Source organism: Leptodactylus fuscus, chromosome 9 (assembly GCF_031893055.1).
Source record: "Leptodactylus fuscus isolate aLepFus1 chromosome 9, aLepFus1.hap2, whole genome shotgun sequence".
In the NCBI taxonomy this organism is placed as follows: Eukaryota; Metazoa; Chordata; class Amphibia; order Anura; family Leptodactylidae; genus Leptodactylus; species Leptodactylus fuscus.
The window spans coordinates 12401815-12416406 of NC_134273.1; the positions used below are offsets into that span (position 1 = coordinate 12401815).

Consider the following 14592-nt stretch of genomic DNA (forward strand, 5'->3'; position numbering starts at 1 on the left):
TGATTTGTGAACCCTCATAATTACTGCCTACACACCTCTGCTCCTTGTCACCCATGCACAATGTCCTAGAGATTAGATCACCATCAATTACCGTATTTTTCGGACTATAAGACGCACTTTTTTTCCCCCAAATTTGGGGGGAAAAGAAGGGTGCGTCTTATAGTCCGAATGTGGCGCGGCACCCGCCGTAATAGAGAGGCGGATGTCGGCAAGTGATAGACGCCGGGGCCTGAGACATCGCTGCGCTCCTCTGCCCTGCATGAAGCCAGCAGCGGCAGCGGCGATGCTATTTCGCTCCTCCGTCCCCCCGCCGCTGGCTTCATGCAGGGCAGAGGAGCGCAGCGATGTCTCAGGCCCCGGCACCTGTGCCAGCGTCTATCCCTCGCCGGCATCCGCCTCTCTAGTACAGCGGATGCCGGGTCAGTATCGGTGGCCCCTTCTCCCCCGGGGCCGGTCCCCACCGGCCCCGTACCTGTGAAGTTGCAGGCCGGCTCCTGCGCGGCGATATCGCAGGAGCCGACCTGTTCGGGTGACAGCTGGGAGCCTAATGAGGACGCCCAGGCCTGTCACTGCTATATTAGTATTGCGGCTGGTCTCTATGACCAGCCGTAATACTAATACACAGAATGTCCCATAGACGGCAATACAGTTGTATTGCCGTCTATGGGACTTGCAATCAAGTGACCGCAGGTTCAAGCCCCCGGGGGGGAATAAAATAGTAAAATAAAATAAAAAAAAGCTTTAAAAATATATAATAAAAATATGAAATAAATAAAAGTTCTAAATCACCTCCTGTCCCTAGAATATATATATAAAAGTAGAAAATCATATATCATAAACCACTGGGTTTATTTCAATAAAAGGTGATCTAAGAAATAGATATTCCCCAAAATGGTATAACTAAAAAGTACAGCTGGCCCCGCAAAAAAAAAAAAACACTCTATGCATCCTCGTACAGCTGCAGGGTCACCTGTCAATGTGGCCTTGCAGCTGTTGCAAAACTACAACTCCCATATATTAAATATTTTACCAGTTTTTGCTTCAAAATTTTTTTCCCCTATTTTCCTCCTCTAAAACCTAGGTGCGTCTTATAGTCCAAATACGGGTACAATTTTGCCTGCAATATACCATATTTGATGGTAGCCATGTCCCTTTAATACCAGTACATACATACATTGTCATAGTGCTTTCCATGCACCAGAACTCCAAGGTCTGGTACCGTGCCCTGTGTGGTCGCCCACCCCTTAGCCTTGGTTATATCTCTTTAATGTATAGTCAATGGCCAGGCATATATTATGTAAGTAATATACAATATACAGTATAATAAAGTTCACTATTAAAAACACATTTTAATAAGGTTAAAACCGACTTGGTAACGCTCAGGCCCCCACTAGACACCCCCAGACGCTACGGATGTCAGGACTGATTGCGTACAGTCCGGGCGAATGTCTTCTGTGCGCTGCCAGCAGATATTGGGGGGGAATTACTCGTATCCAAAGATGCTTTTCTCTTCTCCAACATAACCTGAGATGTCTGCGAGCTGGCGGCTTCCCTGGACACTCTCTTATAAGTGGTTGGTAAAATGACAGGGATGGATGTGGTTGTCTGTATAGACCGGCTGGTAACATTCTTGGCATCTTCTATGGATTTCTTGTACATCATATAAGCCCTTTCCAAGTCCTCTTTGTCTTTCCGACTTTCTTGCAGAAGCTGGGACAGTTGGGTGTTATCTTTTGCCAGATCCCGCATCTTGCTCTCCATATCCTTAAGCTGAGTCTGCAGATTGGCTTTCTGCTCTTGGGTATTCGCAATGATGGGGATCATTTCTCTGAGCTGCACCGACAGAAGACGGTTCTCCTCCTTCAGGTGAGAACATTGGTCCTCCTGCTCATGCAGCTCCTTGATGATATCCCTGGTCATCTTGCCTTTAAATCTTGGATTTCCTTCCAGGCCCATGTCTATTCTGAGTTTCTTCACGGTCCGGTGAAGATTCTTGTTTTCGTTGGTCACTTCTTTAAGTTTGGTTCTCAATTCCTGGATTTGGCTGCGTGAAGAGACCTCGAGATGCTTCAGTTTGTCCCTGGATGATTCCTCCCTCCGCAGAGCGTCGTCTCTCTCCTTTTGACACCTCTGGACAATTCGACTCACTTCGTAGGACGACATGTAGGACCTAATCTGAGGGTACCTGGGAAAACTGGAGAGGCTCAATTCAGAGGACGTCCTAAAAATAATATCATAGAGTCAACTGATAGTACACAAATATGAGAAAAAATATATCACGCTACGTGGTCACAGTGCTCGTGAATGCAGAAGCCTCTTCAAAACAGCTGATGAGCGGGGGTCCTGGGTGTAGAATCCCCACAAATCACACACTAATAACTTATCCTAAGGATAGTCCTGGAAACCGCTTTAACACATATACAGGTACCTGGACTGCAGGAAATCACCAGGTTGCGGTACAGAATGGTGCAGATACACAACATACAGCAAGTGCACACAGAAAGTCAAATACAGAAGTGGAATATCAAGAGAAAGCAAGATCAGCAGCAAAGTCAGTATCAGAGGAGAAATACAAGTGTCATCATCAATATAACGGGTAAAGCAAGGGGAGCTTCAGTATACAGGTCAGGGACATGTACAGTAGATATAGCAGGAAGCAGTAACAGGACCAACAAGGTTTTTTGAGATTGGTTTTTTGGAGATTTTTGGTCGCACAAGAGCAGATGTAGTCAAAATTGTTGTGTGGTCCCAGATTTATGCGCTCAGTCAGATTTTTTTAGTTCAAGGTCTTCACCTTGAACTAAAAAAATCTGACTGAGCGCCTAAGTCTGGAACCACACAGCAATTTTGACTACATCTGCTCTTGTGCGACCAAAAATCGCTGTATTGCGCCGCAACATCCTGAGTGAATGTATTGATAGTCACATAGGTGCGGGGTCCTGGAGGACCTACATCAGCTCTGTAGGGTAGCTCAGGCTGCAAACAGTGATGGTACAATGCCCCACGTTGCGAAAATGCAACTTTTTTGTTGCTGATTTTGTTGCGTTTTTTTGAGCCAAAGTCAAGAGTGAAATAGGAAATATATAGGAAGTTCCACTTCTCCCTTCTGCTCAATCCACTCCTGGCTTTGGCTAAAAAAAAACGCAACAAAATCTGCAACAACAAAAGGTGCGTTTCTGCAACATGGAGCTTTAGCCTAAGACTGAGGCCCCACGTTGCGGAAAGGCTGCTTTTTTTCTGTTGCAGATTTTTCTGCAGTTTTCTGAGCGAAGGCTGAGTGGATTGAGCAGAATGTAGAAGGGGAAGAACTTCCTTTATATCTGCCATTCCTTTTATAGCCAAACAAAATCTGCAACGTGGAGCCTCAGCCAATTTATTACGTTCTTATGGAGGGCACAATGTGTGAAACATGAGTAAATAGGAAGACAAACTAAAAAGTTTTGAAGTTTTATTTGCACTTTGTGCTATTAAAAAATTAAAAAAACTTGAAAAGTTTGAAAAACTAGTTAGTTTACATTTATTTTAAAATATGCAAAAAAAATAAATATAAACATAAAGCTCTATGGATCATGGAAAAAAAAATAATTATTTGAATAAGCCAAACAAGAAAACGTTATAGTTCTCAAAACCACATGTACGAAAAAAAATAAATAAAAAAACATGCCTGAAGTGGTTAAAGGAGTGTGCAAGATAATCCATCAACCTGTAAGTCAGCCAGAAGGAACCTTACAAGTGCTGCAATACATGTGAACATATATGACACGGCTTTACATTGCTATAGAAATAACGTGACCCCAAAAAGTATCTACAATATGGAGGGTCTTTACATAGAGTAATATGGCGAGCAGCTGCGGGGAATAGAGATTCCCCACAATGTCGCTGCCAGTCCATCAGGAGGCCACAAGATATACCAGGGCTGTAAATAGTGGAGGGTTTCTCTAATCTAACGATTTATGCAATTGTCTAATATTAAGACCCCCCCGCACTACAGAGACGAGCCCACGTCTTACCTGCCGGTCACAGAACTCATATCACAAGAGCCTATAGGAATCTTGTCTGCAGGTATAGGAGCCCGGGAGCGGAATAATTACACCTGGAGGATTGTGGTAGCGAAACCTCATCCCGGCTGACAGCATCGCTTACAGGGGCTGTGTAGAGTTACTGTCATTAACTAAGAAGAATCCCTCCTGGTTACGGCCGACACTCGGCAGACATCTCACTAATTGATGCATGGTTACATCTGGCTGCGAGACGTGAGACCTGCCTACAGTTACTGGCGTCTTGTTTCTTACGCCCGTCTTCCCGTATTGGGATATTGGTGATTAATAACGTGACTTTTCCTACCGCCATAGAAGACGGGATGAAATGGACACTTGGCTATAACTTGCACTGCAAGACCAAAACGGCCTATGATAGGTGAAGCTATATTCACACCACACTGTCCGTTTTCTCCCCGTATCTGTGTTTGTGTACGTTTTGCGTCTATTTTTCACAGCCAAGTGTAAATCTCATTCATCTTTTTTATTTTTTTACTCCAATTGAATGGACGTAACTCAGATATCAATCTGTTTTTATGTGCGTGAAATACGGAGCCATTGCCTTTGTAGAATGGGAGGAAATCCATGCAAACATGGGGAGAACATACAAACTCCTTGCGGGTGTTGTTCCTGGTGGGATTCGAACCCAGGACTCCAGCGCTGCAAGGCTGCAATATATGTAAAAAAACCCCCCAAAACTTATTTTTTCATACTGATGACCTATCCAGAGGATTAGCAAGTGATCTGTTGGGGGTCTGACACCCGGATCCCACACAGATCAGCTGTTCTAGCAAGTGCGGTGCTGCAATTAAATGAAACCACAGGGCCCTTCATGTATATCTGTTTATTAGATGATTTTTTTTCAGTCCCATTCAATTAAATGGGGCTGAGCTGCGATTCCAAGCACAAACACAATACGACGTACGTCCCTATGTTTGGCAAGTAAGAAAAGACCGAAACAATAAATATATCACAGGACCAGACACCCCTTTAAATATTTAATCTGGTAAAGCAGCATAGCCATACATTCAAGTACATGTACATAGGTAAGTCAGGCAATACAACGCCATTGTTCTGGTGACCAATAGGAGTGGCGGAGATATCAATATGTGACTGCAAGGAGTCGTATCCTAACAATGGATAGTCCTAGAAAAACACTTTAAAATGCAGAACACAGACCGTACGTCTGCCTGGGAGTTCACAGTAAAGGAAAGATGTAGAAAAATAAATAATTGCAAAAAAAATAAAAATGATATATCCAGGCTGCCCAAAGCTCAATTCTATCATTTCCCGGCACAAAAGAAAACACTATCGAAAATTCCAGGCATATGGCGTCAGTCAATAAAAATAAAACAACCGTTTAATAAATTATTATATAAAAAGACCCCAAAATGTGACCCAGCGCAGAGCGGCCCTCCACCACATCGAGCCAAGGACTGGACCCAACGTATCCACAGTGAGTGAGTAAAGAGACCACGAGGACACCTGAAAGCGAAAATATATAGAATAAGGTCATGGAATATTATTCATTGTATCATCTGCTTCATGACTTGTCTATAGGATGTGTATATATATATATATATTAGATTAGATGAAAGGCCAAGGCTCTCTCTAACCATCTGGGGTGTATGGAGAAGTCAGACCTCCAGAATTTCAATATGCCCGACCCTCTGTTCCTCAAGAAATAATTCCAGAGAGGCCTAACAGCATCTTATCCCCCTCTCATAGTATCACAAGCACAATAAGTGGATCCGAGAATCTACTGCCCACTATAGAGGTTAAAGGGGTTCACTAGGACTTAGATATTGATCATCTATTCTTAGGATAGCTCATCAATATGTGATAGGCAGGGGATCCAACACCAGGGGCCGCTACTGATCAGCCTAGAGAAGAATCCATGGCTACTGGAGGAATACGGCGATGTGCTCGCTGTATACTGTGTAGTGTTACTACAGCTCAGGTCCTACTTAGTAACAGACAGGCAGTACACAGAAGTGTACAGAGAAGTGTACAGAGAAGTGTACCGCCCCTCCCAACCTAAGAGGGATAAACAGATAGGTGATACATGGCTTCTTGTTAATGTACATTAAGTATATGAGCTATTCCAGGGCCCCGGGGGGGTGGGGCGGCATTTTTGCTTACCTAAGCCAGTCCAGGACAAACTGTCCTGGACTGGCTTAGCGTCACCGTCTCGGCAGCCCGACACGGGTAGCAAGCGGTGGATTGGGGAGGCCCTGTGGATGCAGCACTGCTCCACCGGCCTCCCCTCACGATCAGGCAGAGAGCAGGTCCTCTCCCTGCCTGCTCTCTGCCTGCTAACGCTGCTCCGCCCCGCTCCACCCGCTCCTCCTGGGGGTGGTCCGCCTCGGGCGGCAAAAAAGGTAGGTTCACCCCTGATATGAGTAACAAGTAGGGGCAGAGGGACGAGAATATGGCTGTGGAATCGGACAATGCCGGATCTGACTCCAGTCTGTATACACAAAACGGTAGTGAAAATATGATCTAGAACTATCTGCAGAGAGTCTTCAAGACCAATGATGGGAAAAGGAAATTAGAGACAGAAGGTTATTACTTACCTCCTACTGGCGGCTCTGCGGCGGCCCTTTGGTCACATTAATAATAGATGTCGCAGTGTGCTGCACATGGTCAATTTCTGGTTGATCAAAGAAGTATTGCTTTAAAAAAATAAAAGCTATTTTAGATAATCCTGGTTGTTACAATATATAAAGCGATGACTAACTGGTGGTATATAAGAGGCGCTTGCCTATGGTTTCCAGTAATAGATATATATATTTATTTTTTTATTGCTTTTGCCATATTAAAGTAATTGTTCCATTGTAAAAGCCTTGCACGTCGGTGCCCGAGGCGTCGGATCAGCTCTCCGGTGTGAGTACAGCAGCTTCTCTGGCTAATGCATTACAATAAAGGGATTGTCCAACCGATTAAAGTTTTTGATAAAAGGCCAAAATGGTGTAAAATAAATGATGCACGGCCGACCACTGGCTGCAAAATTTTAATCAGCTGGACAACTCCTTTAATCCCAAGTATCCTGCACGGTCTTACCCCACAGCCAACCGCCAGCAGCACATGAAGGATCATGATGGCCACAAGTGTGGAGATGGAAACTTTCCGATTATCTTCCCGTACAGCCGGCCAGAACGTCAGCATCAAAACGGCCCCGGACAGACACATGGCGAAAGACATGAGGACCCAGCGGAGGATCTCAGAATGGACAATCCACAATATCTAGAGGAAAGGAGGGCAAAGGGTTTTATATTATGTCTACTTAACTTTTGTGGTGAATTTGCACACTGCAAAACAGAAGCAACTTTCACTCCAATTCATGGGGGGGGGGGGTTAAAAACTTCACCCACATATAAAGGGATTTCCAGGCACAAATCGAGTTTTCATACAAATGTCCTATCCCTTTATTTTATGCAATCTGTCAGGCTCTGGCACTTGAACCAAGCACAGATCAGTTTTTCTAGCAGCCTCTGGGGGATGGAAACTTACAGTGGATGGGCAGAGCGTGCAGAACACTCCTATACAAGTAATAGGAGCGACAGGGCAACCCCATTCATTTTATGGTGCAGTTTCCAGGGAACTGCAGTGGCGATGCTATTACTTGTGTAGGAGCGATGCTGCACAGGCTGCCTGTCCACTAAGCTTTTGGCATCTGTGGACGGCTAGAACAGATGAGTAGGGTCCGGGTGTCCGAACTAGACAGATCACATACTTATGACCTATAATATGGATGTGTGTGTGGGGGGGGGGGTGTTAAATACAATTGTATATCTTGAGCCCCTAACATGGACAAGTCATCAGAACGAAAACTCAATTTGAGCCCAGAAAACTCCTTGCATGGCATCTCAATTCTATCCCAGATTTCCTGTGGATTTTCACTATTTGTAACGTTTAGTGTTAAATCTGCAGTAAATTTTGCATCAGAATCTGACAACTCTGATTTCCTTGTGGAATTCTTAAATCAACACAGGAAATATCTGCAATGTGTGACCTTGTATTGTCTGTACGTCGCAGGGCCTCTCTGTAAGGAGGCAATCGCTGCAGATTTTAGATTTAGAGGATTTATTTTCTTGTGTAATGGAATAGTTCACAGTTGCCGGAGAACTGGTTAACCCGTTGTCGAATGCTTATTAGGGTCACTCACAGAAGTGGGGATGTAGATGAAGAGGGAGTAGCCATAGACGCACACAATCTCCAGGAAGGAGTAGGACACCATACTCATTACTTTACTGTGTCGCCATGATAGGAAACCCCAGAGCGCCAGGGGCACCAGCCAGGCGTAGGCGTAGATGGCTGTGGCAGCAATGGACACTACAAGAGAAAAGAAAGAATAGGTTGGGACCAGGTAAGTCCTCTCAAGGGTGGGATTTGGCCCTCGATGGTTAAAGAGTTCCTTATATGACAAATTAAAGATTTACATTAATCTTATAATCTTGTGTACAGTAACTATGTGAAACCAAACAGATGAGGTTACCGCTGTCTACTATGTTACAGATACAGTAAAGCTGCTCCGAGTACCCGTCACTCTTTCTATAAGCCTGTGAGATCACATCACAGTCGCCACACCGGGACACTTCATTGCAAGGGGAAAGAGATGAAGAAAAACGCTACCGTCTTCAATTATTGCAGAGTCTGACGATTTTGGTAGGACCAGATGACCACCTAATGTTTATGGGGGACACGCTGACTTTCTTCTGATGACAAATGTCCCACAACAAGAACGATTCATTCATTCTCAGCTGCCATCAAAGGTGTCTGACAGCAGGTTACTCCCATGTCCACATTCTGAACACATGCATGCTCGGCCAAGCAAAGGGTAGGAATAGCTGTCGGCCAAGCAAGAATTTGGCCAACGACTATTTAAAGTCTATGGCCTGCTTTAGCGTACACCCAAATGGCAGAAACGATCTAATAAGCACCTCGAGATATAAGACATGTGACAAGGACTACTTCGGATGGGTGTAACAAGCCAGGCCCTGTGGTGATTCTCAGAACCAGATACCATTTGCATAATGCATTACCACGAAATACTTCTCTTTATCTTACATAATATTTACCGTGCAGGTTATGTAATATCATAGTATAGGTTATATATAGTATAGGCTGTATAACACCATAGTATAGGTTACATTATAGATAAGCATCTCCTGGACTGTCCAAGTGCATGTAAAGCTGTGCATAGTGAGGAGGCAGTTTCTCCAGTGCTCTTGAAGTTTAGCAGCATTTTTGGGTTTGTTACTTTTACATTGCAGTCCCGGCAGCCTTGCATCCGCACATTTACTTCATTTTGGTTGGAGGTTCTCTCCACCTTTGCTTTAGTATTGCGCTAGTATTCCAATAAGGGTATAGACAGATGCAGATCCCACATCAATCTCAATCTGGTTTTTGGGCCATAGTAAAGAGAGATGGCCGTTTGGGTCTCTCCAGTCATATCTATAGGAATTCTGAAACTAGCCAAGGATGTGATATCTTACAATTCCAGTTTCTCAGTTTTAATGTAGATCTCACCTTTTCTGAACTCCGGCACGTAGTGGTATTGAGATTCTCCCCTGTGCAGCAAGAAATTAGATAGATTTCCACTGATCGTGATGGTGAAAATGAGTGTGGCACAAATCCAGATAGGACCTTGTAAAGAAATATACCAGAATGTAACGTCTAATATCACACCAGTCATCATGAATAACATACACAATGCCGCTCTCAGTATCTGGACTCAATACGGCCATTTATAATTAACTGAAAGCGGTTTTCCAGGATTTTCATAATTGATGACTCAAATTTATAGGTCATCAACATCTGATTGGGAGACATACGACACCCGGGACCCCACATCAGGTGGATGAAGGGGCCATATTGTTTGCGTGAGGGCTGCGGCCTCTTCACTGAATACCAAACACAGCGCCATACATTGTATAGGAACGATGTTTGGTTTGCAGCTCAGCCACATTCATTTGAATGGGACTGATTTGCTGTTGTACCATGTACGCAGCATTCGTGACCAGCACGGCTTACTCAAATAGCTGATCTACGGGGGTCCCAAGTGCCAGACCCCACCTATACTAAGAATATATCATCATGTAAGCTCCATAAAACCACAGCTGTACCATAGGGGAAAGAGCGCCTGCTGAGCTTGCATGACCAGGGGGAACACACTGAGGAAAGCCTTTGTTAGTCAATAGATCATCAATTCCTAATACCAAATGCAACAGTCACCACCATCGAGTTGTAGTAGGACAGGCTGCAGTGCCAGGGACAGTCATATATAGCAGTCACTGTGCCTGTGCAGAGGTGACATATACAAAGTAATGCATCGCTGACCTCTATGTGTATGTCACACTTACCATATAGATCTGGGTTACTTCTTACATATAACCTCACAAAGTTCCTTCCCGGGATTGGTAAAATAGAACCTTTTATCCTGTCCAGGACCTGGAGTTACAAGTACATGGGGTCACTCGACAGGTGAAAATAGTAAAATCTGAAAACCAGTGGCACGCGGTACTCACCTGGTACGTGTCCACATCGAAGAACGTCTGGTAATACTCAAAGGTCCAGAAAGGAGCGATCTTCTTTTGTCCTGCAAGCAGCTGTAAAACACACAAAAACCCCACAGGAGATGTGAGAAGTTTGGGATAGGGGCTGTACTTGGTATCCCTGCTTCGCCTGTTCACTTGAATGGGACTGAGCTGCAAACAGGCCATGTGACCAAGGAATGTGACATCACATGATCTGTGAAGCAAACCACCACAAACAGCTGATCTGCTGGTGTCAGGTATTAGACCCAACTGATCTTCATTTGATGACCATTCCTAAAGATAGGTCATCAACTAAAAAGCCCTCGGAAGACCCCTTTAATTCACATGCTGAGCTGTATAATCTGTCAGCACGCTGGACGCCCTTACCTCGGTCTTATCAGAATCTTCATTGCCTAACAGGTCATCTTCTTCTTCTCTAGACCTGTGCCCTTGCGGCGTACCCATATTCTCATCGGGGACGTCGATGCTAACCGTAGTGGCATCAGGGTTTGCCGCTAGCAGATTAGTCGCATCATCAAATTCTTAAAATAGAAAGCAGAAACATGTGACGCGCGTCTAACCGTAAATCCGTCGGCAGAAGAAAAATTCCATAAAGTTTTTAACATGAGCACGAATGCAGACGGATACCAGACACAGGGGGTCCATTGCTCTTATCCTATGGCTGTAGTATGAACCTTACCAAGAAATGCAGTTTTACCTTGAAACTTAAGATCATCTCTGGTCTCCATTCATTCACTTTGTTGCAATCAAGTTAATCCTGTAAGAACAAAGAGAATAATACGCAGTTCTTACTGACACGCTACCACATCTCATGCTATAATTGTCTACATAGAAACAATAAAACTCTGCTTTGAGGGTCTTTTTCACTCCTGACTGTCTACTGGAATGGAACATTCTTTATGAATTCTTAAAATGCCCCCTCATTATAGCACAGGTAGATCTTTACCCCCATTACAGTAGCGTTATCCATGTCCTATAGTATGAATCTGCTCCCAGGGTGTGTTGGCCTCAGATTTTGGACGATATTCACACACGGTACACTTGTTGCTGTGTGTGAATTCAGCTCTATGGATCGGTTGTGCAGGTGCACTGCCAGGCAGATGAGGGGCGCGGGGCCAGGAGACCCTGCATTACTATATTTTAGGCAGACATCTGATTGATCCCCTCGTGTTCCCCTGCTGCTACCTTTGCATTCACCATAATATGCCAAATATTCCACTCATTTACTTGTTCTAGCAAACTACAACACCCAGCATTCCCTGCAAGCTGTCTGTCAGAGCATGCTGGGCGTTGCAGTTAGTTGCAGGCTGTCATGGCCCATAGACTATCACTCATTCACATTCAGGCATGAAAGACACAAGACACAGCCATGACGCTCTGCAATTCGCGCAGCAGCAGCAGCAGCAGCAGCAGCAGCAGCAGCAGCAGCAGCAGCAGCAGCAGCAGCAGCAGCAGCAGCAGCAGCAGCAGCAGCAGCAGCAGCAGCAGCAGCAGCAGCAGCAGCAGCAGCAGCAGCAGCAGCAGCAGCAGCAGCAGCAGCAGCAGCAGCAGCAGCAGCAGCAGCAGCAGCAGCAGCAGCAGCAGCAGCAGCAGCAGCAGCAGCAGCAGCAGCAGCAGCAGCAGCAGCAGCAGCAGCAGCAGCAGCAGCAGCAGCAGCAGCAGCAGCAGCAGCAGCAGCAGCAGCAGCAGCAGCAGCAGCAGCAGCAGCAGCAGCAGCAGCAGCAGCAGCAGCAGCAGCAGCAGCAGCAGCAGCAGCAGCAGCAGCAGCAGCAGCAGCAGCAGCAGCAGCAGCAGCAGCAGCAGCAGCAGCAGCAGCAGCAGCAGCAGCAGCAGCAGCAGCAGCAGCAGCAGCAGCAGCAGCAGCAGCAGCAGCAGCAGCAGCAGCAGCAGCAGCAGCAGCAGCAGCAGCAGCAGCAGCAGCAGCAGCAGCAGCAGCAGCAGCAGCAGCAGCAGCAGCAGCAGCAGCAGCAGCAGCAGCAGCAGCAGCAGCAGCAGCAGCAGCAGCAGCAGCAGCAGCAGCAGCAGCAGCAGCAGCAGCAGCAGCAGCAGCAGCAGCAGCAGCAGCAGCAGCAGCAGCAGCAGCAGCAGCAGCAGCAGCAGCAGCAGCAGCAGCAGCAGCAGCAGCAGCAGCAGCAGCAGCAGCAGCAGCAGCAGCAGCAGCAGCAGCAGCAGCAGCAGCCAGAGCCGGCCCGGGGTCACGTGACTGCGGGGTACCTACAGATAACACATAGTACGAGGCGCTTACAGATCCAGGTCACGTGACGATGCTGTTGTTGCCGGATGTCAGGGGGCGCTCGGTCACGTGCACACCCTCCAACCAATCAGATCCCAGGTTCTAAAGCCGCGCCCCCCGGACGTGATAAATGCCCTGGAGAAGCCGGATCTTTAGTCACGTGACTGGCACTCCGCTCTCCTTCCACCCTGCAGCAGGAAAACCACAAGTCACAACCTCCCTGCTAATACTCTCTACCGCAAACCATATGGGCTGTGATTGGACCGTGTTCAGACAGAAGCTGCACAGTCAACGGCATTGTCGCACCAAAAAACGAATTACAATTGCAATAAACTTTCACAGGACATGGCAGATATTTTTTGTTATGGTTTTTGCTGCAAATCTGCAAAGTGTCAATTTTTTCATAGTTTTGCCACAGATTTTACCCTTTGCATTATGAAAAGTGAAATCCATGGTGAAAATCTGCAGCGAATTCGCACCAGAATGAGCACACTGCGATTATTGCATGGGTTTTCTCCGCTATATGTAGGTGTGGTTTTATAAAACAAAGGAGTGGGTCAAAGGCGTGATAGGATAGGCCATCAATATCTGATCAATGGTGGTCAGACTCCCAGCACCCCTACTGATCAGCTGATTGATGTGTTGGAAACAGCAATAGTTGGTGCAGTGTCCATGAATGCTACTGTTGCTTTCCCTATTAAAGTGAACAGGAGAGAGTTGCAGTACCTTTCCAGGCCACCGCATAGAGGATGGAGCTGTGTTTTTCCCAGCAGTGAGCTGATCGGTGGGGGTGCTGGGAATCAAACCCCCACTGATCAGATAATGGAATATCCTAAGGATAGGTCATTAGTATAAAAGTCCTAGAACACCCATTCTAGGAGATGTACATGAGTGACAACATCCTCATCTGAGACACATTCTGGACTGCTGGAAAGTAAAAGTGGGTACCCAGTCCTGCCCAAATGCATCCCTGAGATTACAGCGACTGTTATAGCCCATGTACGACTGCTGTGACTGGTGCTTTATGCACAGAGGCTTCAGGGGATCCCTGTTGTCCTAATTTCTAGGATACCCATTAACCTGACACCCTCTATTTTGTTGACACTATCAAGTGCCTGTACCCCTATAAGCCTGCCTTTAGCCTCTTCTTCAATGTTGGTAACTATAAACCTCAACCTATATTCCCGCTGTGACCAAATCTGAGTAAACATCTCCATTTAGTCTGCCATGTCCTCCTGGGGCCCAACACATAATCTGTAATAGGGCCCCTGCCTACCTGGTGCCATTTAGAATCGTGGTATGTTTTATGTGGCAGGGTCCGGGTCCTGGTAGTGACTGCAGCCCCTATAACTACACCCTATTTCTGGTCCACCTTCATGTGGGATCCCAAGACCCACCCTCAGAGCCAATAACCCTGTCAGGAATCGCCCCTTACACCCAGGCAGATTTGTCATTCCAACAACCCCATGAAAACCTCAGTAGGGGATGTCAGGTGAAGACTTCTTGTTCACACTGCAACCTTGTCCTGAGAAAACCGGGACGCAGAGGATCTGCCATAGAAATGACGAGAGGATATTACCTGACAACAAGCCGATGGCAATACAACGAATCTGAAACATTCATTTCTCCCGCCTCATTGATCTTATCTGTCTTGGGATGAGTACTGACATGAAGATATAAGAGTGGGTATAATAAAGCTTCCTTCCCTATGTTCACATTGAAGCCCTACACACAGCGTGCTGTCATTATATGACCATAAAAC

The 14592-nt window shown here is 46.0% G+C and overlaps 1 protein-coding gene across 3 annotated transcripts in view; it reads right to left on the reverse strand.

The window, feature by feature from the left end:
- The window catches only part of YIPF1 (Yip1 domain family member 1), a 98539-nt gene extending 85615 nt beyond the window's left edge, over window positions 1-12924 (reverse strand). Inside the window, exons 1-10 of one of the 3 annotated variants that reach the window (XM_075287809.1) lie at window positions 12843-12924; window positions 11295-11354; window positions 10964-11118; window positions 10568-10648; window positions 10403-10490; window positions 9570-9686; window positions 8206-8372; window positions 7101-7283; window positions 6614-6712; window positions 2124-2221 (exon numbers count right to left, since the gene is read on the reverse strand). In XM_075287809.1, coding sequence (XP_075143910.1) covers window positions 6617-6712; window positions 7101-7283; window positions 8206-8372; window positions 9570-9686; window positions 10403-10490; window positions 10568-10648; window positions 10964-11118; window positions 11295-11325 — 918 coding nt within the window. In that variant the 5' untranslated portion in view covers window positions 11326-11354; window positions 12843-12924 and the 3' untranslated portion in view covers window positions 2124-2221; window positions 6614-6616. Of the gene's footprint in view, window positions 1-1369; window positions 2222-4797; window positions 5523-6613; window positions 6713-7100; window positions 7284-8205; window positions 8373-9569; window positions 9687-10402; window positions 10491-10567; window positions 10649-10963; window positions 11119-11294; window positions 11355-12842 lie in introns of those variants that run through there. The other 2 variants (XM_075287808.1, XM_075287810.1) reach the window with 2 other exon arrangements.
- Between the last annotated feature and the right edge of the window lie 1668 nt (window positions 12925-14592).